General features: G+C 52.6%; 8 protein-coding genes and 1 non-coding gene across 9 annotated transcripts; 5 read left to right on the top strand and 4 right to left on the bottom strand.

Annotated features, from left to right (window-relative positions):
• Nucleotides 1–405: 405 nt before the first annotated feature.
• On the top strand, nucleotides 406–2,556 carry J4E86_011345 (uncharacterized protein; the record flags this gene model as incomplete). Its single annotated transcript, XM_051451837.1, has 2 exons — nucleotides 406–800; nucleotides 849–2,556. The coding sequence occupies 2 exons, from the start codon at nucleotides 406–408 to the stop codon at nucleotides 2,554–2,556; spliced, it is 2,103 nt and encodes a 700-aa protein (XP_051296968.1).
• A 323-nt stretch (nucleotides 2,557–2,879) lies between these two features.
• Nucleotides 2,880–2,967, bottom strand: J4E86_011344. The gene has a single exon. It is a non-coding gene; the product is annotated as a tRNA-Gly (tRNA).
• Nucleotides 2,968–4,162: 1,195 nt separating this feature from the next.
• J4E86_011343 (uncharacterized protein) lies at nucleotides 4,163–6,353 on the top strand (the record flags this gene model as incomplete). Its single annotated transcript, XM_051451836.1, has 4 exons — nucleotides 4,163–4,608; nucleotides 4,657–5,351; nucleotides 5,402–5,650; nucleotides 5,713–6,353. 4 exons carry the CDS (start codon nucleotides 4,163–4,165, stop codon nucleotides 6,351–6,353), a joined length of 2,031 nt encoding a protein of 676 aa, XP_051296967.1.
• A 244-nt stretch (nucleotides 6,354–6,597) lies between these two features.
• J4E86_011342 (uncharacterized protein) lies at nucleotides 6,598–8,163 on the bottom strand (the record flags this gene model as incomplete). Its single annotated transcript, XM_051451835.1, has 1 exon — nucleotides 6,598–8,163. One exon carries the CDS (start codon nucleotides 8,161–8,163, stop codon nucleotides 6,598–6,600), a length of 1,566 nt encoding a protein of 521 aa, XP_051296966.1.
• Nucleotides 8,164–9,031: 868 nt separating this feature from the next.
• On the bottom strand, nucleotides 9,032–10,396 carry J4E86_011341 (uncharacterized protein; the record flags this gene model as incomplete). Its single annotated transcript, XM_051451834.1, has 2 exons — nucleotides 9,032–9,513; nucleotides 9,562–10,396. 2 exons carry the CDS (start codon nucleotides 10,394–10,396, stop codon nucleotides 9,032–9,034), a joined length of 1,317 nt encoding a protein of 438 aa, XP_051296965.1.
• Nucleotides 10,397–12,231: 1,835 nt separating this feature from the next.
• Nucleotides 12,232–13,407, top strand: J4E86_011340 (uncharacterized protein; the record flags this gene model as incomplete). Its single annotated transcript, XM_051451833.1, has 1 exon — nucleotides 12,232–13,407. One exon carries the CDS (start codon nucleotides 12,232–12,234, stop codon nucleotides 13,405–13,407), a length of 1,176 nt encoding a protein of 391 aa, XP_051296964.1.
• Nucleotides 13,408–14,641: 1,234 nt separating this feature from the next.
• Nucleotides 14,642–18,900, top strand: J4E86_011339 (uncharacterized protein; the record flags this gene model as incomplete). Its single annotated transcript, XM_051451832.1, has 2 exons — nucleotides 14,642–14,731; nucleotides 14,815–18,900. 2 exons carry the CDS (start codon nucleotides 14,642–14,644, stop codon nucleotides 18,898–18,900), a joined length of 4,176 nt encoding a protein of 1,391 aa, XP_051296963.1.
• Nucleotides 18,901–19,513: 613 nt separating this feature from the next.
• Nucleotides 19,514–20,430, bottom strand: HIS7 (Histidine biosynthesis bifunctional protein hisB; the record flags this gene model as incomplete). The annotated part of the gene is made up of 3 exons (XM_051451831.1): nucleotides 19,514–19,800; nucleotides 19,867–20,053; nucleotides 20,128–20,430. The coding sequence occupies 3 exons, from the start codon at nucleotides 20,428–20,430 to the stop codon at nucleotides 19,514–19,516; spliced, it is 777 nt and encodes a 258-aa protein (XP_051296962.1).
• A 158-nt stretch (nucleotides 20,431–20,588) lies between these two features.
• On the top strand, nucleotides 20,589–21,464 carry J4E86_011337 (uncharacterized protein; the record flags this gene model as incomplete). Its single annotated transcript, XM_051451830.1, has 1 exon — nucleotides 20,589–21,464. One exon carries the CDS (start codon nucleotides 20,589–20,591, stop codon nucleotides 21,462–21,464), a length of 876 nt encoding a protein of 291 aa, XP_051296961.1.
• Between the last annotated feature and the right edge of the window lie 6,507 nt (nucleotides 21,465–27,971).

Below are 27,971 nucleotides of genomic sequence, written 5' to 3'. Positions count from 1 at the left end.
GTACAACTGACGCGTGGATTGCGCATGCTTGTACCCGCTTGTACAGATACCACAACTTCGAATCTTATCGCTAAACACAACGCGACAAACGGCATATCGGCTTTTTGAACATTTACAGTATTACGATGTGGTTGCTCTTTCCATGGATATGTCGAGAAGGACGAGAGCAAAATCTTTCTTGGATTACAGCCATTGCTAATTGGGTCAGCTCGCTTCGCATGCTGTGCCCCCTTGATCTATCTGTACAACAGAAGGTAGAAACACGCGATGCGAACTTGTTTGCTGCTTCCTTTGTTGCACGAGGTTTGCTTGTTACTTACTTACCGTGCTTTCTAGCTGCATCTATTACTACATCTTGTCCCTTGCACCATCTGGAATCTTTCGATTCCACGCCAGACTGCTGTCATGGACAACGAAATCCGACCGGCCTGGCACTCCCCGACTTTCGCTCCGAATTCTCCTGGGACCGATCGAGATAGCTGGAAAACCGCTCCAGGTTCACCGAGAGAAGACTTGAGATTCAAAATTGACGCTGTTACTGAGGATTGCGGAACGTATTCCAGCGATGTTAAGAAGTCGAGTAGACAGCCACACGCACTGAGGCGCGAGTATAACGAAAAGATTGACCATTCCGAACATGATCCAAACGTTGACGGCATCGACTGGAGACCTGGCTTCAAAAACCAGTTTCCATGGATCGGTTTTGCAGGCCTCATGGTCATCTTTGTGGCGACGGCTACGGCTGTGGTCATTCTGGTGTCCTCGCACAAGAAGCGCGTCAAGGATTGGCCGTTTGCAAGGTAAGTCTGACAGATGCACCTTGAATCGGGTCGCGACTGATGGAACAGTTTTCCTGCTCAGCCCAACGTTTTACTCAACGTTGCAAACCAGATCCAGAATCTGGGGTTGATCACTCTGGTCAGCCATGGACTGGCTATTGCATGGTGGAGAACAGCCCTGCGCGGTAGCTCTCTCCGCGTGCTACATAAGAATCACGCATATTCTTACAGCTTCTACGCGATTGTCACCTCCGGCAGGTACTTCAATCTGGTCGCCCTCGCCGCACTTATGACGAAGTTTGCTGTCGTGGATAGCACTCTATTTCAAAAATCGACGAGGACTATCGTAACTCAGCAAAAGGAGTACGCCAATTCCACCATGACTGGATGGGTTGAGAGAGAATGGCCAGTGAATTTCGGTGGTATCCCAGGAGCTGATGGAAATGTCAAGATGGTGGATGCAGCATGGGCAGGCGTCCTGGATGCGTACTACGGCAAGCTCGCCAACGGGAAGGTGCACGATACTCTCAAAAACAACGCGTCTTTCTTCGGTTGCCCTTATCGACAAGAGTGCAGAGGAGCTATTGAGGGCCTTGGCTTTATGTTTGACTGTACCAGCCGGTACAGCAATGTTGACTACGGATTAGCATCAGAAAACGCACCATCATACCCGCTGTGGAGCGTCAACTTCAACCCGTCATGGGCGACCGGAACGAAACCATACGCCAGTATTAATCTCGAGATGATGTATGTAAACAGTCAAGCTGGAGACACGGAGGACTCCTGTCCAGGAAATGTGACTGTACGCACTTGCAAAATTATGCCTGCAGTCATCCAGTATCCTGTCACTGTTATGATACCAAGCGAAGAGGAATTGAATGGCAGGAACATCGTCACACATGTTAAGTTCTTCAATAACAACAACAAATCCTGGCCTATCGGTTCTGATCTCAGCAATGTTACACAAATCGATGGGTTGAAGGTGCTCCACCAGGTCAATCTGCAAGAAAAGTATGGCGAGATCTCTACGGTCGGAGCTCTAACTTACATTATGAACAATCTTTACGGGTCTTCGGCAAATCTTACCTACAATTACGGTTGGGATCTCGTCTCTCGAGGCGCTCCCACCCAGACGGTATTCTACGCAGACTCCAATGTGCCACAGAAGGACCGCTGCTGGTATACTATCGATAAGCCCGGTCGAGATGATCCTACCATCGAGATTTTGCGCAAACTCAACACCTTAAGCTTCGTAACCGCTCTGTACATCAAAGGCGCACCTACAACCGATGTCAACAAACGCAAAGCCCTCGGCATGGCCAGCCAGAACATCACCACGTCGATTACCGGCATCGTAGAGGAATATCAAACTTCCTTCGCCTACGTCGGCGGCGCCCTCGCAGCAACCTTCATCACCGTCATATTCGTCCTACCCGTCTACTGGGGTTTCTGGCAACTCGGTCGCAAAGTCACTTTAGGTCCACTAGAGATCTCACAAGCATTCGGTGCGCCCATCATCGCGCCCGACAAGATGAAAGCATACCACGGCGACTTCGATCAGGTGCTCGAGGATGTTGGGGATAGGAGAGTGCAGTATGGGCAGCTCAAGAATGCGCCGCCGGGGCAGATGGGACTTGCGGAGCCGGAGAGGGTGGTGGTGACCAAGGCTAGTCATCGGTGGCGGGTTAGTGGGCAGAGGGAGAACAGGAGGATTGGGATCGGTGCTGTCTTTGGAGGGGCGGTTGCTGCTACCATGTCTGGGAATGCGAGGGATTGAGTGTGGTTTAATGGGGTGTTGTGGGTAATACAAGTGCGATGCAAGGGCAAGTTTATGTAGTTGTCCGGAGCGCAGTACGTGGTAAAGAAGGGATAGCGACTTGATGTATTGAATAGAAAGGCGAATGCAGTAATAATAGAGCAAGTGCAAAATAATACCTCGCAGACTTCAAGTGTTTGTCGTCTCGTCTGCCACGCTTCCCATCCTGCTGCTAGCCTCGCTTATGGCCCCGCGGCGGTCACGCCTCAACCACCGGCTCAAAAACATACTCCATCCACCACAACGTCGCTACGACGTGTGAAATGGCAAAAAGAATGGTGCAATGCATCGGCCGGGAATCGAACCCGGGGCTAGCCGAAACTGTCCTGTGAAGGATGGCAACGGCTAATTTTACCACTAAACCACCGATGCGTGAATCATTGAGATGGATGATTTGATGGAAAGACGACAAAATCGATCGTTTATATTCTTAGTGATAACAAGGGGAGATCAGCGAGCTGTGCAACAGGCTCTGGGTCCATAGCTTGGTGCGGTATAGCTTGAGGCACGAGTCGAGGGTGATCCACCAACCTTATGGGTCTCTACTAACGGCGTCTAGAAGATGGTGTGTTCGTCTTCTCAATCACGTACTGATAATCAGTGGATAGGGAAGTCTAGCAAATACTTTGTTACTGAGCATTGATTCATCTAGCAAACACATTCCTCTAATCAGAGGCTGGCGTATTTTGCAAAAGCTGTCACTGTATTTGTAATACTGGACAGGGAATCCCAACTGCATGGCTTCGCATTCTGCCTGATGTCGCGCGAATTCTTTTGATTCATACCTAGGCAGCAATGGAAACGGTAGACTATTCGGCAACATGACTGCTCGCGGCAATCGTACACGGAGTAAGAACGAAGCTGGAGAGCCCTTTCCAGTCTTGCTATCGCGCCAAGCCGGTGTGTTATCGTTGTACCTACCTAGGTGGGTAGTGCATAGATCTCGTACTACATCGCGGAACAAAGCTTGGTATTCGTTTCCCCAGCGTGCTCCAGATCGTCGACTTACATAACACGACCACCGATATACCCAGACCCAGTGCCTTTATCGCTGCTGCGCAATGTTCCGTCCTGTGGTAGCCCAAGCCAGACCAGTCCTGGAGTAATCCGACCCACAGCGGAGGTAATTCCGGTGGAGGATTCGACTTCTTCACACGCGACATTCCGCGAAGAACAGCACGATAGCGCCGCGTTCCTGGTAGATGTCCTGGAGTAGCAGGGGCTGGATAGATAACGCTTCTGTATCTGTGTGTCGCTCGACAGAGCGTGCAGCACATAGTCATCAACATCCCACGCTAACCGAAGTTGGAAGGTACATGCGACGTTCCGCCAGAGAGCATGACGGCGGTACTGCTTCGCGTGTTTGAACGTATCACCATGGGCTATCATCTCATATCCCCGCTTCTACGCTTAGAGATACGGGCTCGGCAGAATGTCTACGTCTGTAGATAAATTGCATCATGTCCCTCCAGACTGGACGACTTCTCTTCCACTCCATCTACGCCACACCAGCTCCGGGTGAAGACAACATCATACCGCCTTCCTTCCTTCAAGCATACACTACATCATGGCACCTCATCCCTTCAGTATCCTCAACATAGAGGAGACACGCGTTGCGCGTGACACAGTCCTCTCCCTCCACAAAGACTGCGTTGTCGACTTTCGAGAGATCTTCCTTCAAGAACCAGCAAAGGAGCTCATGAAACAGTACCTTGAGCTCGAACATGCAGCAAAGCCAGGACAGTCACCAGCTTCCAAGCGGCCACCGCGGTTGGCAAAGTGCCAGTACGACGTCATCGGCTCAGACAAGATACCAGAGTACCACGAGTCTGTTATTGATGTTGAGCAGAGGAAGAGAGTCCGGCACGAGATTGTGGGAAAGGAGAAGCAGGCTGCGTTGACATTGTGGGAATTCCAACACCTTGTTAAAGCGTGTGAGGAGAGTGATATGTTCAAGGAAGCTATGGCTGAGATCAAGCTGCCTGATGGGTTTGAGTTGGTCGTTGAGCCTTGGTAGGTACCCATGTCGACTTCAGTTTACCACGTTACTAACAATCATAGGCCATACGGTGGTCTTGATATTGGTGCTGAGAACCGAAGATACTTCCAAGGACTATGCTTCGCTCAGGATATGAGGAACGGAAACGCCGACTCAAACTTCTACGCCTATCCCTTACCGCTGATTCCTGTCATGGATGCACAAACCAGGAAGATCATCCGCGTTGATCGTCTAGCCACTGGTGGCAAGGGCGATAGCCTCACAGGTCAGACACACTCCGAGCGCGTTCTGGACCACTGCGAAGGCGCAGAATATGTTCCTGAACTATTGCAAGGCGGTCTTCGACAAGACGTCAAGCCCATCAACATCACACAGCCAGAGGGGCCTTCCTTCAGCGTCACAGACGAGTCACTGGTTGAGTGGCAGAAGTGGAGCTTCAGAGTCTCGTTCAACCCCCGTGAAGGAGCTGTGCTGCACGACGTCAAGTACGATGGTAGGAGTATCATGTACCGGATGAGCATCTCAGAGATGTCGGTCCCGTATGCTGATGCTCGCCCACCATTCCACCGCAAGCAAGCTTTCGACTTCGGTGATGGAGGCGCTGGCAACTGTGCCAACAACCTTTCTTTGGGCTGCGACTGCCTCGGTGTGATCAAGTACTTCGACGCCGTCGTTGTTGGTAACGATGGCGAACCAAAGGTCCATCCCAACGTAGTCTGTCTCCACGAGCAAGACAACGGTATTGGCTGGAAGCACAGTACGTATCACCACACCAACTTCTCATCCCAAACTAACTCACCAAACCAGCCAACTGGCGAACCGGCCGCGCAGTAGTCACCCGACTACGCGAACTTGTCATCCAATTCATCATCACCCTAGCAAACTACGAATACGTCTTCGCCTACAAGCTCGACACCGCCGGCGGCATAACCCTCGAAGTCCGCGCAACAGGCATCGTCTCCGTCGTAAACATCGACCCAGGCAAGACGTCCGACTACGGAAACGTAGTCTCCGGCGGCGTCCTCGCCCAAAACCACCAACACATCTTCGCAGCCCGTACGTCATCCTCAATCTCTCCTAACACACAAGAATCACTTACCTGACCACCCAACCAACAGGTTTCGACCCCGCAATCGACGGCCACAAAAACACCGTCGTATACGAAGAATCGCACTCAACCCCCATCAACGCAGCCACAAACCCCGCCGGCAACTTCTACGAGATCCGCAAAACCGTCATCGACAAATCTAGCGGCGTAGACGCAAATCCCTTCGACCACCGCGTGTTTAAGATTATAAACCCGTCCAAGACGAATCCTAAATCAGGGAACCCCGTTGGTTACAAATTCGCGCCGCTGCCCACGCAGAAGATACTCGCCGCACCGGGTAGCATACAAGCGCAGCGCGCGCTCTTCACGAACCACCACGTCTGGGTGACCAAGTACCAGGACGACGAGCTGTATGCTGCAGGACGTTTCACGATGCAAAGTCAACTTGAGGAGGGGGGTGTGCACGACATGGCGGCCCGCAAAGACGGGGTTGAGAATGAGGATTTGGTGGTGTGGAATGTGTTTGGACTGACGCACAACCCGCGGGTGGAGGATTGGCCTGTTATGCCGGTGGAGATTTACCAGGTGCATTTTAAGCCGAGTGATTTCTTTGAGAGGAATCCGGCGATTGATGTACCGAGTACGAAGAATCAGGCTAGTGTGCTGGTGGAGAAGGAGAAGGGGTGTTGTGGTGGGGAGCAGAAGCTTTGAGTGGTGCTAAGGGGGGTTTTGTTACTTGTTAGTTGGATGTATGGAGCATATTCAATGTATACAGCACTTTTGCATCATTGCCCTGGTGGTTGCGAAAAGGTAAAGCGTGGTTCATGCTACACTAAACTACGATGCGTTGCATCTTTCAAAAGACTAAACCAATCTGATAGTCATCCAATCGTCAAGCAGTGGTATACCAAAACGCCAATATACTCCAAAGTCATGTATGTTTGTACACGGGTATTTACACGCCCCAAGCGCCAGCGACGGCATTGAGAGCACCGTCAACAGCCTCCTCCAGGGTCTCGACCCTCAGTCTGAGCGAGCGGTTCTCCTCTCGCTCCTTTGCCAGACGACCCCAGACGGCGGATTGTGCACCGCCCTGGCAATTCGCGCATCCCCATCCGCCTTTCGCGATGTCGACTTTGCCCTCCTGCCTCTGCTCGTATGTGCTTCCGCGTTTCAAGGGTTGCGGCTTGCGTCCCTTGGGTGTGATGTCGTGGATGTCGGTGTCGAGGATGGAGGAGCGGTCGGTACCGGTGGGGCTGAGGCAGCTTCTTGAGAAGACGCTCGCGGCATCGGTCTCGGCTTCAGACTCGAAGCCGGAATCGACGCTGATCTCCGAGCCGGACACGCGGTTGTGGCGGCGGGCGTTCTCCTGGCATGGAGCGTGATCGCACTGTGGTGCGCCTCTGATGAGGGCTAGACTCCTCTTACGAGCCGCCTCTTCCTCTTGACGAGCCTTTCGCTCAAACGCAAGATCCTCCATGAGGCCTCGCATCTGCTCGTCTTGCTCAGCTGCCTTCGCCGCCATTGTCTCCAGCTGCATCTTCAAATGCCTTGCTCGTGTCTCAGCCTCGTCAAGCTCGTCATCCTGCGCACTTTGTTCGGCATGTGCATCTCCCAACGCGGTAGAGAGTTGGCGGTATGCAGTCTGGTAGCGAGAGAGCAGCGCTTCGGCGTTGGTGAGGAGGTCGTGGAAGGAAGAGGGCGCCAGTGGATCGGCAGGTCCGTGTGGGAAGAGCGACTGCGAGATGCTCAAGTTGAGGAGCTCATCGTCGGGGTTGTGGTATGTGGGAGACTGCTGCGGAGGGGGTACAGCGGCGTTCTTTTGCGTGGACAGCAGCCACGCGAACTTGCTGCTAGTGGTGGGCTGGCTCGGGGCCTTGCTCGGGGTCTGGGTGTCGTCTGATCGTCTCGGGCTCTGCGATGTGCCCCTCGTAAGGGAAGAGCCGCGGTTGAAGAGGTTGGTCATCATGTTGCTGCCTCTCTGCTCTTCCTCCTCCTCAGACTCAGAGTCGTATTCCTCTCCCGACTCCGAACCAGAATCCGAGTACTCGTCTTGCTGTCCGACACCCAGCGTCACGGGTGCAGAGGAGCCGTTGAACCAGTTTTGTAGGGCCCTAATCTTAGGCTGGCTAGCGCTGGACTCGATAGCGCCTCTGGAGGGGATGAAGCTTGCCAAGGACTTTGTAGGTGAAGATGCTCTTGAAGTATGTTGCTGGATTGTCGATGTTGCGCGATTGAAGTTGTCGAAGATGGTGCCAGTCAATGTCCGCTGATGTGTTCGGCCAGATCGAGGGAAGTCTTCTAGTGGGGAAGGTGCATGTGGGTCATATGCCGTTGCAGTAGTGGGTGTTAAAGCGGAAGGAGGTGGTTGAAGGCCGGTAATGTCCACGTCGTCGAAGCTGTGCACTTGGTCGCCGACCACGGGACTCGAGATCTTTCGACTGTGGTTCGAGCGGTGCGTCGCATAAGGGGCCTGAGGCGGCTGTTGGAGCTCCACGTTGTGAGGGGCGTTGCGGCTCATTCCAAACTACAGCCGCTAAAGGACGTCCGGTGCCGGGATTGCAAGAAGGCACGCTGGTCAGCGGGCGAGGAATGCGTCAGTCGCCCAAGGATCGTCGAGCAGATGGATGTTTACGTATGAAACGCGAAAGCAACGGTTTCAATGCTGCTGCTAGGCGGGGTTGTGTTGAGGGTAACCCGGCCAACACTGTCAATCTATCGATAACAAGGCGGAACGAGGGTCGTGGGAAGGTAAAGCGGCGGTCAACGAATGTTTGGTGGTAGAAGTGGTAAGAGACGCAGTAAAATGTGTCACTGCCGGTATAGTGTACCAGAGAGCAAAAAGAGGGTTCAATGTTTCGTGAGCAAAGGGCGAGGTTTTGTCCTCGAGGGCTGTTTCGCGTGGTTGGCAGGAAACAGCGTGGCAGGGAACTAGATTTTGTGAGGCTGGGAGGGCTAGCTCGCCCCATCACGTACGCAACGCACACCGCAACACGTAGCCGTCGCTTACAGAGTCCAATGACGCCTTGCCAGCCAGAATGCTCTAATGCAAGACAGCCTGTAAGCTGCCTTCGTCCCTGTTTGCAAGCCGTTCGGTCTGCGTTCGCGTTTCGAAACATTTCATCGTGCAACAGTTAGCGCACGGCCCAGTACGCGTTGAAATGAGCAGGGAAGGCCTATCTGAAGAAGCTCACTCAACAACAGGAGATTCAGCGACTGAGACACTGATCGTGTGTATCCTGTGATTGCGGGATCACATATCTCTCTCCCATCAGTGGAGGTACTCCCACTCGCCCACTGCACTTACCCCACAAATCTTCACACCGAATAATCGCGTACCCTTACAAGTTCACCGCATCTTCTTGTAGCTACGCTTTTATTCGAACTGTCTAGCTCTGCGCGAGCAGGTGCGCGTCTTCTGACGTGCCCCACCGCTCCGTTCCATCTTCGGGAAGTACCACCCAGGGCGCCTTCTCTCGCAGAAATATATGCTTCACCACTTTGGGTGCTACTTCCGTCTTAAGGGTCTCTAGATCGACCGTTGCCATGCACAACCCTAGACCGTCGGGATCGGAGGGATATGACATAGAGATCGGAGCTCCGCAGCCCGCGCAAAAGGTACGTTCCGCAACGGCCGATAGTCTTAGGACTGTGCGCGTGTCCGCATGCGTGAAGGAGATGCTGTCTTTGGGAACGTGTGTAAAGGGCAGAAAGCCAGAGCCTGAGACTTGCTGACATGCGCGACAATGGCACAGTGTGATGTCTGAAGGTGCGGCGCTCGATGTGTATTGCACGCCACCACAGCGACATCCACCTTTGAATACAACGTCATCCTTCATAACTTGTGGCGCATATCTCGAACCGTCCGCAGCTAGATGGCGCGTTAGTTTCGTCTGGTTCAGCTCTTTGGGTCACTTACGTCTCCGCGCAATACCGAGGAACACCGAGTCAATCTCCTCAATCTTTCCGTCTATCGCCAACTTCTCCCACTCTTCCTTGTAGATCTTTTGCGCTTTCCTTCGAATGTCATTGTTCGCAAACGTTCTTGCAACGTCCTTGACAATCACATTTTCGACGAAGAAGTCGTCCCACTGCTCCATCTCATATAAGCGTCTGCCGTATCCCGCTTGACTCTCTACGGTAACAACTTGATCTACCTCCACGCCCGCAGACTCCAGCATCTGCTTCAAGGTGTCTTCGGATTTGCTCCATGAACGATTGTATGGAATGGGAAGTTCCAACCTGCGGGCAACCCTCTCCAGTACCATGCCGGAGACCAAGTTCCTCGGATGTGTCGCATCCATGGCAATGACGCCTCCAGGCTTCAGGAACCCTGCCCAATGCTCAATAGCAGCTTTTGGATCGGGAAACAAGACCAGAGCAGAAGCCACTGTGATGACGTCAAACCGCTTTCCTTTGAGCACTTCCGTCTCTTCTAAATGCAGGACGTCGCCTTGAAGGAAAGTTGTGTTTGCGTATTTGTCTCCTCCTTGGGTCTTTCTGTGAGTAGCGACCGCGAGCATACCAGGAGTGACATCAACTCCGATGACATGCCCTTGTGATCCTACCGCCTCTGCCTCGCGGAATGTTAACAGCCCGGTGCCACATGCCAGATCCAGTATTTGTTGCCCTGGATGAATATCGAGATAGGACATGAACCGCCTGGTGAAATCGTTGTGCCAGGTAGCGTCGTAATCCCAGGATTTCGAGTCGTAGAACCGGATAGCATCCGCTGCTTGCCGCTCGCCTGACATTTTGGCCGATTTGAAAGTATCGACCGTTGGAGATGGGAGAGCTCTTTTCATATGTACGGTTATGGGGAGGGTAGGGGCGATTGGCCAATGAGCGGCGGGCTGCTTTGAAATCTACACTTGCTTCCAATGTGGCCAGTCAGACTTCACCTCTGCTTCCTTCTCTTCTGATCGGAGATGACGAAGTTATGACGAACACAGACACCTGATTCCGTTGCGCAGCTTCGATCACTTTATGACTTCCTCAAGATTTCGTGGACGCCGCTGAAACTCCCGTGAGGCCGCAGGAGGGGTGCCGAAGCCGCGAACACTAGCGCCAGGGTTTCTGGCAAGCGCGAGCGACTACGGGTCTTGCCCACTGCTTCAGGGCTCCTTCCACATTACTATTTTCAACTTTGATCATCATCACTAGAGCTCTTTCTCCCTAACCTGGGCACCGTTCCTCCTTGCTATACGCCGCGCATCCATATGTAAGCTGATTCTCATAGTTGAACGCGACCTCAAGACAACGCCATACAGTCTACTAGGCTAGAACAAGAGCTTGGAGACAGTGTAGCTTTTCGATCTCACCTCTCGCGAACAGCAACAACGATTGCGACCTTGGATGTCTCCCTGACATGCGAGACTCGTGGCCGTTTCATGCATGTTGCGATAGTAGGGGCGTGGGCTTTTCCAGTACTAGAACAAACGCAACAGCAGCAGGTGTCGCAGAACCTTGACACAGTGCCAGAACTGCAAATAACAATGAATTGCACGCGACAACTCATCCTGTGTCTCCTAAGGGCTCTTCCACGCTGATACTTGAAGGCATGGGTCGCAGTTCTCTTACTTGTTGAGCCCACAGAGGGACCTCTGAGCAGGATGTTGAAGATACAAGTAACAACATGTCTCCACGGATTACTGATCAGAGGTCTACACATAGTGGAATCAATGTCGATCATATACTGCCGGGTGATCTTGCATGGCCGACGCACAGGCTAAACGGCACTTCAGAAAGAGCCCCACTGCACCCCGCAACGTGGGGAAGCACAGAAAACCGAGATGGCGGTATTAATTTCCATTCAATGGTCGAGCCAGGGCTTCTAGAGTGCATACGTCTTCTTGCGTCCAATCGACTCTCACGTTGTGACGAGGTCCATTTCGACGTCCTGGCATGGCATCCGCTTCACTGCGCCATGCCCATATGAGTCGACAATACCCGGATTTGAACATTGTTCAGGTGGTCACTTCTCGTTTTGGGAGACACGGCAGGTCATGGGTGTTATAGTGCGAGGCGGTCTCCTCGCGGCTCAAGGGAACTTTCGCACTCCAATCGATGACACCGACTATACAGATGACGACTAATTTTCCCATCAATGAGCTGTCGATGCAGGGAAAGGTTGTGCTACTTGCTGAAGGCAGTACCGTAGATGCTTGCATGAGTTACATGGGAGACGTTGTGTATCCAACATTCTCATGCCAGACTGTACCAATGGCATAAAACGAAAAAGCAGTATATCATCCTACACGAGTCTCTACTGAATAGCCTCTAGCACTTACACTAGAAAGGGGTCTCGCAAATGTAGCAACCATGACACTCTGCTATGATAACCCCTGCTCCTCAAGCGCGTGGCGAGCATGAAGGAGACCAGCAGGCGCCAAGACGTGTTGCCTTTATTGCAGAGCAGTCACGCTACGAAGCTCACTTTGTCATACTCAGGCATTCATATAGTGGCTATATTTCCCCGCGGGAACACGGAATGCTTGTGGAGGTCGTCGTCACTACATAAGAGACGAAAACCCGCCAGCAATCGTTAGTGTTGGTCCATAAGATTTACAATATCACCAAATCGCCCACCATGAAATACTCACTCGTCTTCCCGCTCCTCGCTACGACCGTCCTTGCGGCACCGGCTACGGAGAAACGCCAGGACGCGACATGCACTGTCCCAACGACCTTTCCTTCCACCGCAAACTCCAAGTTGCCGAACCCCTTCAAGTTCTTCGACGGAAGGGCTGTTACTACGAAAGCGGATTTTGCATGCAAGAACAAGGAGGTCAGCGCTGCCATGCAGGCACAAGAGCTCGGTGACTTTCCCAAGAAACCATCAAGCGTCACGGCCACCTTCTCTGGCTCCTCTCTTTCCATCACCTCGACTGAGGGAGGAAAGTCGGTTTCCTTCTCGGTCTCCATTAAGAAGCCCAGCGGAACTGGCCCTTTCCCTGCCATCATCGCATATGGTGCTGCCAGTCTCCCAGTCCCAAGCAATGTCGCGACAATCACTTTCAACAACGACGATATTGCTCAGCAGCAGGGTGGCAACAGCCGTGGAAAAGGCAAGTTCTTCGACCTGTACGGTTCCAGCCACAGTGCAGGTGCTCTCACCGCCTGGGCATGGGGTGTCGACCGCATCATCGATGCTCTTGAGGCCACTCCTAGCGTTGGCATCGACCCCAAGCGCGTTGGTGTGACTGGATGTTCTCGCAACGGAAAGGGTGCTTTCGTCGCGGCCGCGCTCGTTGACCGTATCGCTCTGGGTCTGCCCCAGGAGTCTGGCTCTGGTGGTGCCGCCTGCTGGCGCATCTCCGACTCTGAGAAGGCCAAGGGGAAGAACATCCAGACCTCCAGCCAGATCGTCGGCGAAAACGTCTGGTTCTCCACGAGGTTCAACTCCTTCAGCACCAAGTCCAACACCCTCGCTACCGACCATCATCAACTCGCTGGTATGGTTGCTCCTCGTGGCCTGTTGGTCATCGAGAACGAGATTGATTGGCTCGGTCCCGTTTCTACTACTGCTTGTATGAAGGCTGGTCGCCTCATCTACAAGGCTCTCGGTGTGCCAGACAACATGGGCTTCACTGGCTCTGGCAACCATAACCACTGTTCGTTCCCGTCCAACCAGCAGACTGATCTTACTGCGTTCATCAACAAATTTCTGCTCAACCAGAGCTCGAACACGGCCAACATCGAGAAGGGCCCGTCTGGTGCCGATGCTGCGACGTACATTGACTGGACTGCACCTACACTTACCTAGGAACTGGGTCTAACCGTGGAAATATTGGAAACGAGGAGAGTTGACGTGGGCTCGATATGTACATAGTTGGCAATGCGTCCGTAGCTGAATGACATGTTTGCCAAGAATGTAGCATCTTTAGATTGCCCTGGTCGCAGAACCCTGCCCAGTCTGACTTGGGGCCAACATGATTACGCTTGGACTAGATGAATGCGCTGATCAAAAAGCAAAATTCTTCAGGCACTAGAAATGAGGAGGAGATGTTTTCAGTTGTCTGGCCTTTCGTTCACATATGTACGAGGTCGAGCGTGGTTACGGATGGCTAAACAGAGCGATGGGAGCCTGCCACCGTCGTTCAGCGCAAATCCAGATTTCTCACCACCAAGGCCTTTTTCACTGATAGAGTCGCTAAGCAGGCGTAGGGTTAGGATAAGGCGCCTCAGTCTATAATTTGGACATGACTGACCGAAATTAACATTAGAGACAGGCCTGGTAAGAAAGGGAGAGGGGTTTGATGTTCGCTGGACTGTGGTAGCAGGTTTAGAGGGGTCGTGGACGTGGCACCCACTCCACTCGTTCCTCCGCCTCCGATGCGGTGGCTTATTCGGCACTAGTCCACGTCAAGCGCGTTGTTTATCTGTCTACCCCACAACCACTGCTTCAGTGAACGTGAATGAAGACGGACGAGGAGGAGTGAAAGCAGCGCAGCAGGACGCCCACCACGCGCTGATTGGCCACAGCCCCAATTGAGCCATCACATGACTGCCAAGGCGCTAACTCGATTGCGACGCAACAACGCTCCAGGCTAGAGGACGTCCCAGCCCGCCGCAGCAGACGTTCAACACCACTCCCGATATCACTCCCAGTTGCGCCCGCATCTCAATATCCCCGCAACACGCTGTCCACGACGCGTATAGCGGTTTCCAACGCTTTTAGAGCGCGCCCGCGCCTTTGCCACCTCCCCCACCGAAATTGCGCGCACCCCCTTCAGCCTCACCACACAACGCGACTCTGCCAACGGCGCACCCCCGAAGGTCTTTCATCGGCTTCATCAACACAACGGCCGCCACCACCACGACGCCGCACGATAATGTTATAGAATCGCTGCACGCGCACCCCATCCCTCCCGCGACTGTCTTTCCCTCATAATTGCGCGACTGCTGCCTACCTCGACCCGCGACCGCGTCGAGAGTCGACATCTCGCATCTTGGCCATCCACCGCGCACCACAACATTTATACTGAACCACCACCACCATGGCGTCGGTCCAAGCCAACCCAGAAATGCCTGGGCAGGGCCCGCTCGCCGCTAACATTACGCGCGAGCAGATTCAGCAGGTCTTCCAGGTACGTACTGCCACTTAGCCGCGTGTTCCCTTGCGCCCTCGGCAGTTACCTTTGCTCGAGAAGCTCACTAACACCGTCTTTAGCGCTATACCCAGATGAAGCAACAAGGCGTGCCCGAGACCAACCCCGAGTTCATCAAGGCGCGCAATCTTCTCACCATGGTGCAGAAGCAAAATCAGTTCCAGCAACAGCAGAAGATGCTACGGCAACAGCAAATGCAGCGCCAACAAGGCCAGATGAACCCCCAAGCCGCACAACAGAACGGCGCCGGCATGGCCATGTCTAATGGCACCAAGCCAGCTGCTCCCACTGAGGGCAAAGTCGCTACGCCTGCGCCTGCCTCGAGCGGCCCTTCAGCTACCATCCAGACTGCGACTGCTGGCGGCCAAGCTCCTCAAGGCGACGGCCAGACCCCTACATCAGCGACCGCTGGCTCAATGCCGCTGAACAAAGATCAACTGCTTATGCTGCGCGCCCAGATTGGAGCTTTCAAGCACCTTTCCAAGGGTCTTCCGTTACCCTCTAACATGCAGCAGCAGATCTTTGGTCACCACCAAGCCAAGAAGCCCCAGAACGCTGCCGAGGCGGTAGCTGCCGCCTCTCAGATGCTCGACAATGCCACCCGTGCAGGCAGCGCCTCGAGCGCAAATGGCGGCGCAGTACAGGAAACCCGGACTCTACCTCGTCTTCCCGATACCTTTATCGATCCTTGGAGCAGCGAAGCCTTCCGCGACGTGAACTACATCTCCCACACCCAGCGCAAGAATCGACCATATCTCGCAACTATCATGCCTCAGGGCGTTGACATGGATGCGGTCCAGCAGAGCATGGAAGACATACGCAAGGAGCGCGAAATCCTCCTCTACAACCGTCTCACCGCGAGGAGGGCCGAACTGGAGAAGGTCCACGCAAACATCGGTTCTTGGGATACCAGCAAGACCGACACACCCGAAGATGATGGCAAGGTCAAACTGGCCCTAGTCATTGAGCAGAAGAAGCTTAACCTGTTGGAGAAGCAACGGAAACTGCGGAGAGAGATCGCCCAGCAGATGATCCACGCTGACAACCTTGCGATGACAGCGAACCGAACCGTATACCGACGCCTCAAGAAGCAATCGATGCGTGAAGCCCGTCTTACCGAGAAGCTGGAGAAGCAACAACGCGACGCACGCGAGACCAAGGAGAAGAAGAAGCACCACGAGTTCATCGATGCTATCCGCAAGCACCGCACGGAGTTGCAAGAATCTGGCACGGCTCAGCGTATGCGTCTGCAGAAGCTTGGTCGTACCATGATCACCACCCACCAGAACATCGAGAAGGAAGAGCAGAAGCGCATCGAGCGCACCGCAAAGCAACGTCTGCAGGCTCTCAAGTCCAACGACGAAGAGACCTACCTCAAGCTTTTGGGCCAAGCCAAGGATACTCGTATCTCTCACTTGCTCAAGCAGACCGATGGTTTCTTGAAGCAACTCGCCGATTCCGTCAAGGCACAACAGCGATCCGCAAACAACTCATACGAGCCAGAGGAGCCCGAAGTGGAGAGCGAAGCCGAGTCTGGTGACGAAGAAGATCGTCCGGGCAAGAAGAAGACTGACTACTATGAGATTGCTCATCGTGTCAAGGAAGAGGTCACACAGCAGGCTTCCAACTTGGTTGGAGGTACCCTGAAGGAATACCAACTGAAGGGTCTGCAGTGGATGATATCCCTGTACAACAACAACCTGAACGGTATCCTTGCAGACGAGATGGGTCTCGGAAAGACTATCCAGACCATCAGTTTGATCACCTACCTTATCGAGAAGAAGCGACAGCCAGGACCTTACCTGGTTATTGTACCACTGAGTACACTCACCAACTGGACCAACGAGTTCGAGAAGTGGGCGCCGAGCGTTACCAAGATTGTCTACAAGGGTCCTCCCAACTCGCGTAAGCAATACCAGCAGCAGATTCGATGGGGCCAGTTCCAGGTTCTCCTCACCACATACGAGTTCATCATCAAGGACAGACCAGTCCTCAGCAAGATCAAGTGGGTACACATGATTGTTGACGAGGGTCACCGTATGAAGAACGCCGGCTCGAAGCTCAGCATGACCATCACACAGTACTACACAACCCGTTATCGTCTCATTCTTACCGGTACCCCACTGCAAAACAACCTCACGGAACTGTGGGCTATGCTGAACTTCGTTCTCCCTACGATCTTCAAGTCAGCCACTTCCTTCGACGAGTGGTTCAACACTCCCTTCGCCAATACTGGAGGTCAAGACAAAATGGAGCTTACAGAAGAAGAGCAGTTGCTCGTCATTCGTCGTCTTCATAAGGTGCTTAGGCCTTTCTTGCTCCGTCGTCTCAAGCGCGATGTCGAGAAGGATCTTCCCGACAAGACCGAGCGTGTGATCAAGTGCAACTTCTCAACTCTTCAGGCAAAGCTGTACAAGCAACTTGTTACACATAACCGACTCATGGTCAGCGACGGCAAAGGCGGAAAGACTGGTATGCGCGGTCTGAGCAACATGTTGATGCAGTTGCGTAAGCTGTGTAACCATCCGTTCGTGTTCGAAGAGGTTGAGGACGTCATGAATCCAACCAAGGGCACCAACGATCTCCTATGGCGTGCGGCCGGCAAATTCGAATTGCTTGACCGCATTCTACCCAAGTTCCAGGCTACAGGCCATCGTGTCCTCATGTTCTTCCAGATGACACAAATTATGAACATCATGGAGGATTACTTGCGGCTGCGAGGTATGATGTACCTGCGTCTGGACGGAGCGACCAAGGCAGATGACCGATCCGATCTACTGAGGTTGTTCAATGCTCCCGACTCACCATACTTCTGCTTCCTGCTTTCAACGCGTGCCGGTGGTCTTGGACTGAACCTGCAAACTGCCGATACAGTCATCATTTACGACTCAGATTGGAATCCTCACCAGGATTTACAAGCCCAGGATCGTGCTCATCGTATTGGTCAGAAGAACGAGGTCCGCATTTTGCGTCTTATCACTTCCAACTCGGTTGAAGAGAAGATTCTCGAGCGAGCCAACTACAAGTTGGACATGGACGGCAAGGTCATCCAAGCTGGTAAATTCGACAACAAGTCCAAGGATGACGAGCGAGACGCCATGTTGCGTATCATGTTGGAGTCTGCTGAAGCGGCTGAGAGCCTTGAACAAGAGGAGATGGACGATGACGACCTGAACCAGATCATGATGCGTCACGACCATGAGCTGATAACATTCCAGGAGATGGATAGGAAGCGTGCGGCTGAAGATCCATATGGTCCAGGTAAGCCGCTCGGTCGCTTGATCGGTGAGAGCGAGTTACCCGACATCTACCTTAACGAGGAGGCGCCCATTGTCGACGAGAAGGATGACACACCAGCTGGTCGTGGCGCTCGAGAGCGTACTCGCGTCAAGTACGATGACGGTCTTACCGAGGAGCAGTGGTTGGAGGCTGTCGACAACGACGAAGACACTATCGAAGCTGCTATCGCCCGCAAAGAAGCCAAGGTCGCCAAGCGGGGTAGGAAGAGTGGCGGAGCGCGTGACGAGGATTCGCCTGTGCCTTCACGTGCTAGTTCAGAAGAACCTATGCCGAAGAAGCGAGGTCGTAAACCCAAGGCTGAAAAGCGCAAAGCCGACGAAGCCTCCCTCGACGTTGACCTCGCACCTCGGAAGCGCGGTCGACCTGCTCCAGCCAAGGACATGTTGCTTCCTGACCAGCGAGCGTCGCTTCAGAAGGTCGTCAATGTTGTTTACGAAGCTCTCAACGATCTGGAAGAGGAGTCGCAAGACCCGAACATTCCCAACCGCGGTATCATCGACCCATTCATCGAACTGCCGGACAAGTGGGACTACCCAGACTACTACCAGCTGATCAAGAACCCCATCTGCATGAAACAGATCGAGAAGAAGATCAACAAGAAGGAGTACCAGTCTGTGAAGCAATTCCGTCAAGACCTTGGCTTGTTGTGTAACAACTGTCGCACATACAATGAGGACACATCGCTGCTCTTCCAAGACGCCAATCTCATCGAACAGACCGCACTTGACAAGCTCCGTGAAGCAACCGCGGAGTTCCCAGAATGGCAAGATTACGACGACGGTGGCAGCGTGCACGGTGGTCTTAGCACAATGACAAGTGCAGTTGGCACACCACGAGCTGGCGTCTGAAGAACGTAAGTTGCACCACTACACACCATACATTGAGCATCTACTAACAGTACCAGATGACAACACACGTCCTCAAACACGACCGCGTGACACCGAACCACCTTATACCTTCTCTACATGTCGTTTATTGCCTCACTGTATAACTTGCAAAGACCTGGACGAAAGAAGATTGAAGAAAGATTTCATTCCAGGCATTTCCATTACGCGCTTGCACGGTTTTTCGTCGCTCCACCACACCACATTTGGGCGCGGCTTTTCCTCCCATGGTTTTAAGATGCTTGATTGAGTAACACGATTTTGGGGTTCAAGGGGGGGATTTTCTGTTCTTTTCAAAGTGGAGTTTGATGCATGTATGCATGGCTATTGTAGCCAGTGAAGGCTTAGTTTGGCTCGTCTGCCTCTAGATAAAAGGGCAGTTTGATGGGCCGAGAGAGGGAAGAATGTGATTGTTTGCATTCATTTTGACGCGGTTTGCTTGGTGTGATGGATTGATGGATTGATGTAGATGGCCTTCTCAGCTATGCAGTCACCAATCCAATGTAAATTCCAAATTCCACCCCTACGAGCAATGTGGCAGCCATCGGAGTCTTGTCCGACCATACGACCTGCTCACTTATGCCTGCTCCGCATTCCACTTGACGCAGTCCTGGAACTTGACGCCCGAACCGCCAAAGATATCCAGTGCGCTGCCGATGGTAAGATCCACCTTGCCCTTGCTCAGCTCCTTCACCAATTCTAGATCTTCAATCGACCGGCCTCCACCCGCATACGTGACGGGTATGCTGCACCATTCCGCCAGCTTGGTAACGAGTTTGTGGTCGATACCGCGTTGCAGGCCTTCGACGTCGGCGGCGTGGATGAGGAACTCGCTGCAGTGGGGTTCGAGGAGGGATATCGATTCTATTTATGTTTGTTAGGTGTTGTTCTGGGATGGTAAAGAAGGGATTGGGTGTATATTGTATGTACCTTGGTTCAACTCAAAATCGGTGATGGTCTGCCACTTGTTCGTCGCAACGAACCACTTGTCGCCTTTCCTTCGGCAGGAGAGGTCGATGACGAGTTTGGTTTTGTTGTTGTCGAGAGCTTGGAGGACGGCTTGCAGGCGGTCCATGGAGAAGGTGGAGGAGGGGAAGAGGTACGATGTTATGATTACCTACTGCGCTTCGATTAGTTTATCTACCTCTTATAATAGCGTGTGTGTGTGTATTGTTATAAAGCAAAGCTCACCTTATCCGCGCCTCTTTCAATCCATTCCGCCGCGTTCTTCTCTGTGATCCCACCGCCAACTTGCATGCCGCCTTCCCATGCTTCCAATGCTTCTTGCGCTGCTTGTTCGTTTCCTGGACCGAGCATTATGACGTGTGCGCCTTTTAGGTCATGTTGTTTGTATAGGTCGGCATAGAAAGCGGAAGGGTGCTCGGAGGTCCAGTTTGTCTTCAGGACGTCGGGGGTGGTGGTGTTGAGTGTGCCGCCGACGATTTGCTTGACGCTTCCGGCGTGTAGGTCTATGCAAGGGCGGAAACGCGTCATCTTGCGATGTGTATGGCTGTGGTGATGGTGGTGTTGCGGGGGAGGGGTTAAGTGAAAGACGGAGGTCCGAGCGAGCATTTGGCGCTAAGAATTTCCCAGGTCGAACTTTTGGATCGCCCCGGCTTGCGCTCAGCACAGCACAGCACAACGACACGGTAATGGCGCCCGCACTTGGAAAACGGAAGCGCGTAACGCGCAAAGAACTCGAACAACCGTCGCGATCACCTTCTCCCTCTTCTGGCTCGGGCGACGACTCCGGCGCAGAAGATCTCCAGGCGATATTCCGGCGCGCATTCGAAGCAAAGTTCAAGCCTCTGCCCGTAGAGCCCAAGAAACAGAAGATAGAGGAATCGCCCGTGCAAGATGAAGCAGAGGAGGAGGAGGAATCGGACTGGTCAGGCATAAGCGACAACGAAAATGACGTCGAAGTCATCGAGTACCAAGACCCAACGCGCGAACTCGACGAGACCGAACGGGCAGAAATGAAAGCCTTCATGTCGTCGAAACCGCCCACCTCAGCATCCACCACGACATCAAAGAACACCACAACCAAGAAGAAACAAGACGACGCCGACCCCAACGAATCCTCCATGCTAAAAAACGACATGGCCCTCCAACGCCTCCTCCGCGAATCCCACCTCCTCTCCGCCTCCTCCTCGGGCACCTCTACACCCACCCTCGTCGCCACTGGCGCCGCACGCCACAAATCGCAAGACCTGCACCTCCAAGCGCTCGGCGCCAAAGGCTCCATCTTCACACAGAAGAAGATGCCCATGGCACAGCGCAAACACATGATAGACAAAGCGCGGACGACGGAAGAGAAGAGACGCGCGGACGCAAAGGAAGCGGGAATTGTGCTAGAGAGGGAGAATAGGGTGGTTAAGAAGGGGCCGGAGAAGAAGAGGGAGAGGGGGGTTGGCGGGCCTAGTATAGGCAAGTTCAGGGGTGGGACGCTGAGTTTGAGTAAGAAGGATGTGTTGAGTATTACGGGGAGTGGGAAGAAAGGGAAGGGTGGGAAGAAGGGGAAGAGGTGAGGAGACGAGATACCCAATATGAGTTATGCGACGCGAACGATATCGTTTTTGAGTGTTCTGAGTGCCCTTGCGTACATGTTTCGCGGACAAGAGAAGATTCGTGGTGGTGAAGACGAGGGACTGGATGGAGAGACACGACAAACCCATCGGACGCCAGCGCACGACTCAGAAAATACGAGCTTCGCTTCACGCGTAAAACACAGTGAATGTCGTAGACAAACTGTCACTGGGCCTGTTTACCGGGACTGACAAGGCGCTTTCACAGAGAGAGGAGAGAGGCAACGAAAAAAAGCCAAAGCTTTGGTCTTTGCTTTATAACGACCTCACACTCTTTCTACTACGAAATCAACTCACCAAGATCGGTCCTCTATGTCAAGCGGACTGAACCAACAAGGCTCCAACTTAAGCTACTTTCAATCCAGCACTATGGATACATTACTATCTTCTTCCAAACCAGCCTGCTCATCTACCCAAGACAGGCCGTTCCGGTTCCTAGACCTTCCCGCAGAACTACGATATATGGTCTATGGGGAAATCGAGACCTCGACATGACACTATCGACTCAAGGATCCAACATTCAAGCCTGAATCTGAGGAGCAAACGACTCAAGCATCATACATGACGCTTGCTGTGAAGAGCCTACCAGTAGCCATACTCGCTACCTGCCGTCTGATTCATGATGAAGCAACGCCTTTCCTCGCCCCCAAGCTAATAACGCTACGTGATGAACCCTCACATTTCATCATCGACTCGACAAGCCTTCACAGCTTCGTTAACAATTACCGCAGCATTGGCACGATTCTCGAGAAATATGAGTACGACGAAATCGAAGAGACTTGGTTCGGCCCTGGTGCTAGCAAAGATCCTGAAACCTGGATCCCGCGCCATTTCGACATAGGATGCACTTACGACCCACAGTTCCATGTCTTCTTACGTGGCTCCAAAGAACACGCCGCCCTCGTCGAATTCTACAGAAAATGCCTTCAGGTCCGACGACGCCGATACACTACAAAGACAGTGATCACCGTTCGTTATCGTCTTGGGTCACCAGCAGATCTCGTCGGCGACTTGAACTTCAATACGTGGCTTGCGGATCGGGGGAGAGATGGCTTCGAACTGCAACTTAGTGGATTCGGCCCCAACGATGTCTTGATTGCAATGCGAGATTTTCCAATTGTAGCTTTTCCAATTGGAACGCGCTGGCTGAGTATCAATCCCCTTTGGCAGGTCAGAGAGATTTCGGATGCGGAGTGGAAGACAGTGTCAGCAAGGGATGGCATTGTTGATGTGAATGGAGAGGGTGTACCACAGCCCAATGTTTTTAGAGAGCTAATTCTCTCAGGCATCATGAAGATGTGGGCTTTATTGGGAATGAAGTAGGGAGCGGACAATCTAGAGAGGACTCATACGGATATCATCTCTGTCAATCCTCTTTCATCGGAAAGGCGATGTAATAGTAGTTCACTATGAACAGATAAGACATTTATATCATCGATGGTGGTTATATACAAGATAGCACGCTGTTACACATACACACTCGAGAATTCATAGTATGCAACTGTAAACCATGCTTGTGCAGCGTAAACCGGGTAACACATCTCGTACAAATCATTCCATGAAGGATGTCGCGCTGATTTCCACCTACTTTACCTACTAGTACTGCGATAACCTAGAGCAAGCAGCGCCTACTCATAATTTCCGCAACACATACCATTCTTACACACAAAAATGCTCTCGAACAAGAGAAATTGCAATCATCAGAGACATCAAGTTCCTCCACCAGACTCCAACTTTACAACAACCACCAACCGCCACGGATACACATATCCAGACCCAACTATCCGAATTACTCGACATAGCCGCGCATTACTCGAACCTCGGGAGATAGGAACCAACAACTTGGTCCGCAAACCCTACGCATATGACGATCGACCCGTACCAAACCCGCGGCCCCATCAGCCCACCCCAAAACACACCTCACGCCCGCCCCGTAAAACGACCCGTCGCAACGCAATTCCCAGCGTGTATCGCCTACTCCGTGTGGACCCAACTACGCACAAGGCCATCACAAGACTATCTGCCCTATAATCCCGCCCTATAACCCACCCCGCGCTTAACCTGCCCTCTGCCCGCCCCAAACTATCTCGGTAGCGTACCAAACACCGCACGTTTGCGCCGTTTTTTTTCGCTGGTAGACGTCAGCCCTATCTCAGGTAGTCACTCCGATAGCTTATCGGGCTAGCAATAGGCGCGAAATTGTATCTAGACGTCATGTCAAGCTGACTGGCGCCCCGGAGATCTGCTGTGCGTCCCAATCATGTGTCGTTGCGCTTGTTTGGAGCCAAGTTGTTCGGGAGAGGGGGCTAGCAAGCGAGGTTTGGGATGGAGCGGTGGTTTTAAGGTGGGTTTTCGCTCGTCGCTTGTTGGCTTCCGCGGTTGAGATTGGGTTGGGCGCTTAGGTTGGAGCATCCCTCGAGAGGTGGGGATGTAGGGTGGTTGACGGGCGCGTTGGTTGTTAGGGCTACCGGTCAAAGTGGATAGGTTCGTTCCTTTCTGTTGGGGCAGGACGGGTGGTGGGCATTTTTGACCTAAGAATGGGTTATTTGGAAGGTTTTCAAAGAGACGGAGGATGAGTGTTTTCAACTGCGACGATGATAGGAAGGAGAGAGATGTTGGGATATTAAACTATTCTGCATACGAACATCGTGTCTTGGATATATGTAAGTGATGACCATATGACTTCAGCGATCAGTAAACACTTCTCTCAGAGTGAGGCTTCCTAGATCGCATCTTTCCGGTTCTTAGCACTACTAGTCGACTTTGTCTCATGATGTACGAGCGTGTTCTGAGTAAGCAAAAGTCTTACCAGTGCTAGATTTGTGTGCTACTAAACAAGAGCCACTGTGCCCACTATCAAGCGTTTAGTCCTGCCAGGTCCTATCTTCGGAATAACGGGTGTGTCTCGGATAAAGTTCCAACAGTTGCGCTTTTAACCAGATCTCTTCCTGTAGCTCTGCTAGCGTACCTGTCGCTTGATGTACGACGAAGCATGATGGATGATTATCTTCAAGCTAGAAGAAGTCAGTAGGGCGCCTGCACGGTAACCTGTCGTTTGAGACGGCTTGTGGGCCTCCATTATCAGCTACGAGGATAGTCTTGTAGACCGGACTGAACGAAAACTATGGCAGATGTTGGCACTAAGAGAACTGCGATGCGCCCAGGGTCCATATGATCTGCTCGTGCGATACTAGAGTTTGCGGACGCTGGCAACGGTGATCTCTCATTTTCGATGGTCAAATGTGCGTCCTAAATTGGGCGCGCCAGAGACGCTTGTGCGAGTAAGTTGCAAGTCTTGAGCTCGATGAAAATTGATATTGATGCCCACAAGAAAAATGTAGTAGTGAGCGCTATTGTAGCAGCTACAGACTAGACAGTAAGGCGTAAGAGTAGCGGGTGTAAGTCAGTTAGCCAGGACGCAGTAGAGACTGTGAATTAATTTGAGTCATGTATCGGGGCGTGGTAGCCAAAGGGCTGACGATGCCCACAAGTTGACCATATCATTTGTTGTTCTAGTCCAGAAGATGGGTTGTAGCCTCTTCAAAGAGGGAAAGAATGCCGAGCACATGGGATAGTCTTCAAACTATGTATTGAGAATTGAATGATCGCGCGCATACGATCGTGGGAATGTTTGAATGGAAACTTTCGTGAGCGATTAAAATTAAAATGGAGTCCTAAATAGGATTTGAAATCCCAATGAGAAAAATTGAGATACGGAGTTGAAGGAAGACGATGCAATCTAGTCCAGGACGTGTGCCTCTTTGGGACGTGTAATACCGTATGCCTCGACACTAGGTTCATCTATCTGAATGAAATGAAGAGGCTCTCACGTATTTCATCAAAGACCCTAGTACTGAGAGTCTCGATGTGGAGGACCGCTAAAGCAACATGGTGAGGGGTGAAACAAGTAATCTGTACGCAGCGAAGTAGTGCGAACTTTAGTTCCTGAATGGAGAGTCAGATGCCTTCGCTGCATGCAGGAAATACGACAGGACAGACAGGAACACCGATCAGCTTTGCATCTCTTGCGCTTAACTGATCGTATACGCTGACAGGCATGGGTGTCAAACGGTAATGAGTCGCAATGAGGCCTTCCATCTGAGGCTGAGCAAGGTTTAAGTTCCAGTGGCGATAGGCTCTTGGTGGAGTGTTCAGCTTCATTTCAGCGTCGTAATGCTGGGAACCCTCGATCGGTGGCGGCGGGGGCGGTGGCGATCAACATCGATTTGGAAAGGGGGATCTCAGCACAGTGATCTGCTCCATTCTTTTGCAGTTCGCCATGCAGAGAAGGCCTATTCCTGGGAAAGAAGGGTGCAGACGCGTCAATGAGGCGTGCCCTGAAACTCCTCCAGGATGGCAGGCGACCTGAATCGGCCAAAGCGACACTCCTGCAGCTTCATAGGAATCCGGTCGAATCTGTCGCCACTGCGTACATCTGTATCATGTGGCAGGTCTGTACCTGGCTTTGCTCACCTCTATCGATGGAGGTGGCCTGTTACGTGATGCGCGTCTGCCGTCGGCTATTACGGGAGCTCATCGATCGCGGGTTTGGCATCGTCGGCATGCTGCGCGTACATGACGGCCTCGCCGAAAACCCCACGCGTTATACCACGATATGTGTCGAGTGATTCCCAGCGCCAGAAGCGTCAGCTTGCACCGTTGATAAATCCATCTATCGGCCTGAAACTTCGGTTGGTCGGTACATGGCAAGCTACCGAGATCTAGAGGCACGGCTGTCATGCAAGATTGACGAAATGCGGAAGCGGAAGCGGGCAGGCTCACCGATGAAGATCTGGAGGAATGTCAGAAAAGGGCCGAAGACATGCGATGGATCTATCGTGAATAAAGGAGCAAGATCTGATTTTTCTTTTCCCATCGTGTGTGTGTGGGAGAACTGCTGGTTGGAGTTGGGGAAGCGGCCAGCGGGGCGGACTGGGTACTTGGGAAGGGCCGAAGAGCTGCCGAAGTATCGTTGAGATGCCGCTCGGGAGCCCGCCACAATGAGCGCGGGCACCCTGGAGTCTCCAGACACCCCAAAGCGCCACTTTCATTGGTGGGTGTGTTGGCCGGCAGGAAGTGGCTTCGCGTAATGCACACTGCGTCCCTGGTGGCGTCGTGAATTGCGCCCGCCCTATCAAATCCCCTCAAAGCCGAAGGCGCAAAGGCACAGCAGCTCGCCAATCTGGAACAACAATGGCAGTATCTGGTCTGAGTCTTACCCCCTCTGCGATGTCCGTCACCCCGCCATCTTGGACTTTCAGTCCGTGGACTGTGTTCTGCCTTATTGCGACAAGAGGTACGCTAGAGCTAGCACGGTTCCGTTTCGAGCGCTGTGCATGATCCTTTGGCGGGTACAAGGTGCCGTACCCTAGATCTCAAGAGCACGGAGCGGTACGTTCTGATCGGTGGGGCGCATCGAAATACCTCGCCGACCACTCTGATACCCACTTCGCGACTGGTGATGCTGTTTACTAACCATCACTGGAGACGAATAGATGGAATCGGTCATGGGACAAGGTGATGCGTTCCAAAGAGATGGATCAGGATTCAGGAGCGCTGTAGCACAATCACCGCTGCTGGTGTCAAGAACTGTCAGTTCATATTCGTCATACGATACCCGATGAACTGGCTAAGCCGAGATACTCATATGCCCTCCACATACCGAGTTTCAATTTTGGCTTCGTCCTTGAAGAGCTACAAGTCCTATCTTGCAGCTGGCGGATTTCAGAATAATTACAAGTGGTCAGCCGCGGCAGCAGCCACAGCAGCAGCTCCATGCTTCAGACATGACATCTCATGTCCACAGACACGACTCGATCGCTCGCTGACGCCATTTCATCGACCCGCTGTTGCGGAACGCTCAGGTACATCGCTATCGGGTTTTCAGATCCTGCAGGTCGCGATAAAACGAGTTAGTTTCAATCAAGCGATCCTGGAAGTTCATGCGCCCCCTTGTCGGTCCAATTCCATAGTGTCATCATCGCTTTCCGATTATACCCTCAGGATCCGGCCTTTCACGCCAAGCTAATTAGCGTGTAGTCGGTGATGCATCAGTGCATGGTTCTAAATGCAGATTCCCCTCCGCGGGCGCAGGGGTGAAGAAGGCGCATCAGATCTGATGAAGACTCCGATACGAACGGGCAGGGAAACTGACTCGAGCTTCACACCACTACATACCATCACATCGTGGCTGGAGATTGAGCTTCTTGAGATGCTGCGCTTACTATGCAGCATTACCCAAGGTTTGCCCAGAGACAAGATGACACCATGTAATGATATGCAACTTGTACGTAGTGATCGTCCACTAGGTTACTGAAAACATCCGACGTTGAGCATCATTGCGCTACCATCTTCGGATGCACGTAAGCTTGTAGCGTACCAGACTCTTCTAGACCGATTTACCGCTATTTCGAGATTCCGCGAAGAGGTTGGTGTTGAGTTGGCGACACT

The sequence above is a fragment of the Alternaria arbusti genome (assembly GCF_024043155.1).
Source record: "Alternaria arbusti strain BMP 1465 chromosome Unknown scaffold_33, whole genome shotgun sequence".
In the NCBI taxonomy this organism is placed as follows: Eukaryota; Fungi; Ascomycota; class Dothideomycetes; order Pleosporales; family Pleosporaceae; genus Alternaria; species Alternaria arbusti.
The sequence above is the reverse complement of the archived record's forward strand: the minus strand, read 5'-3'. Positions and strand labels throughout refer to the sequence as shown.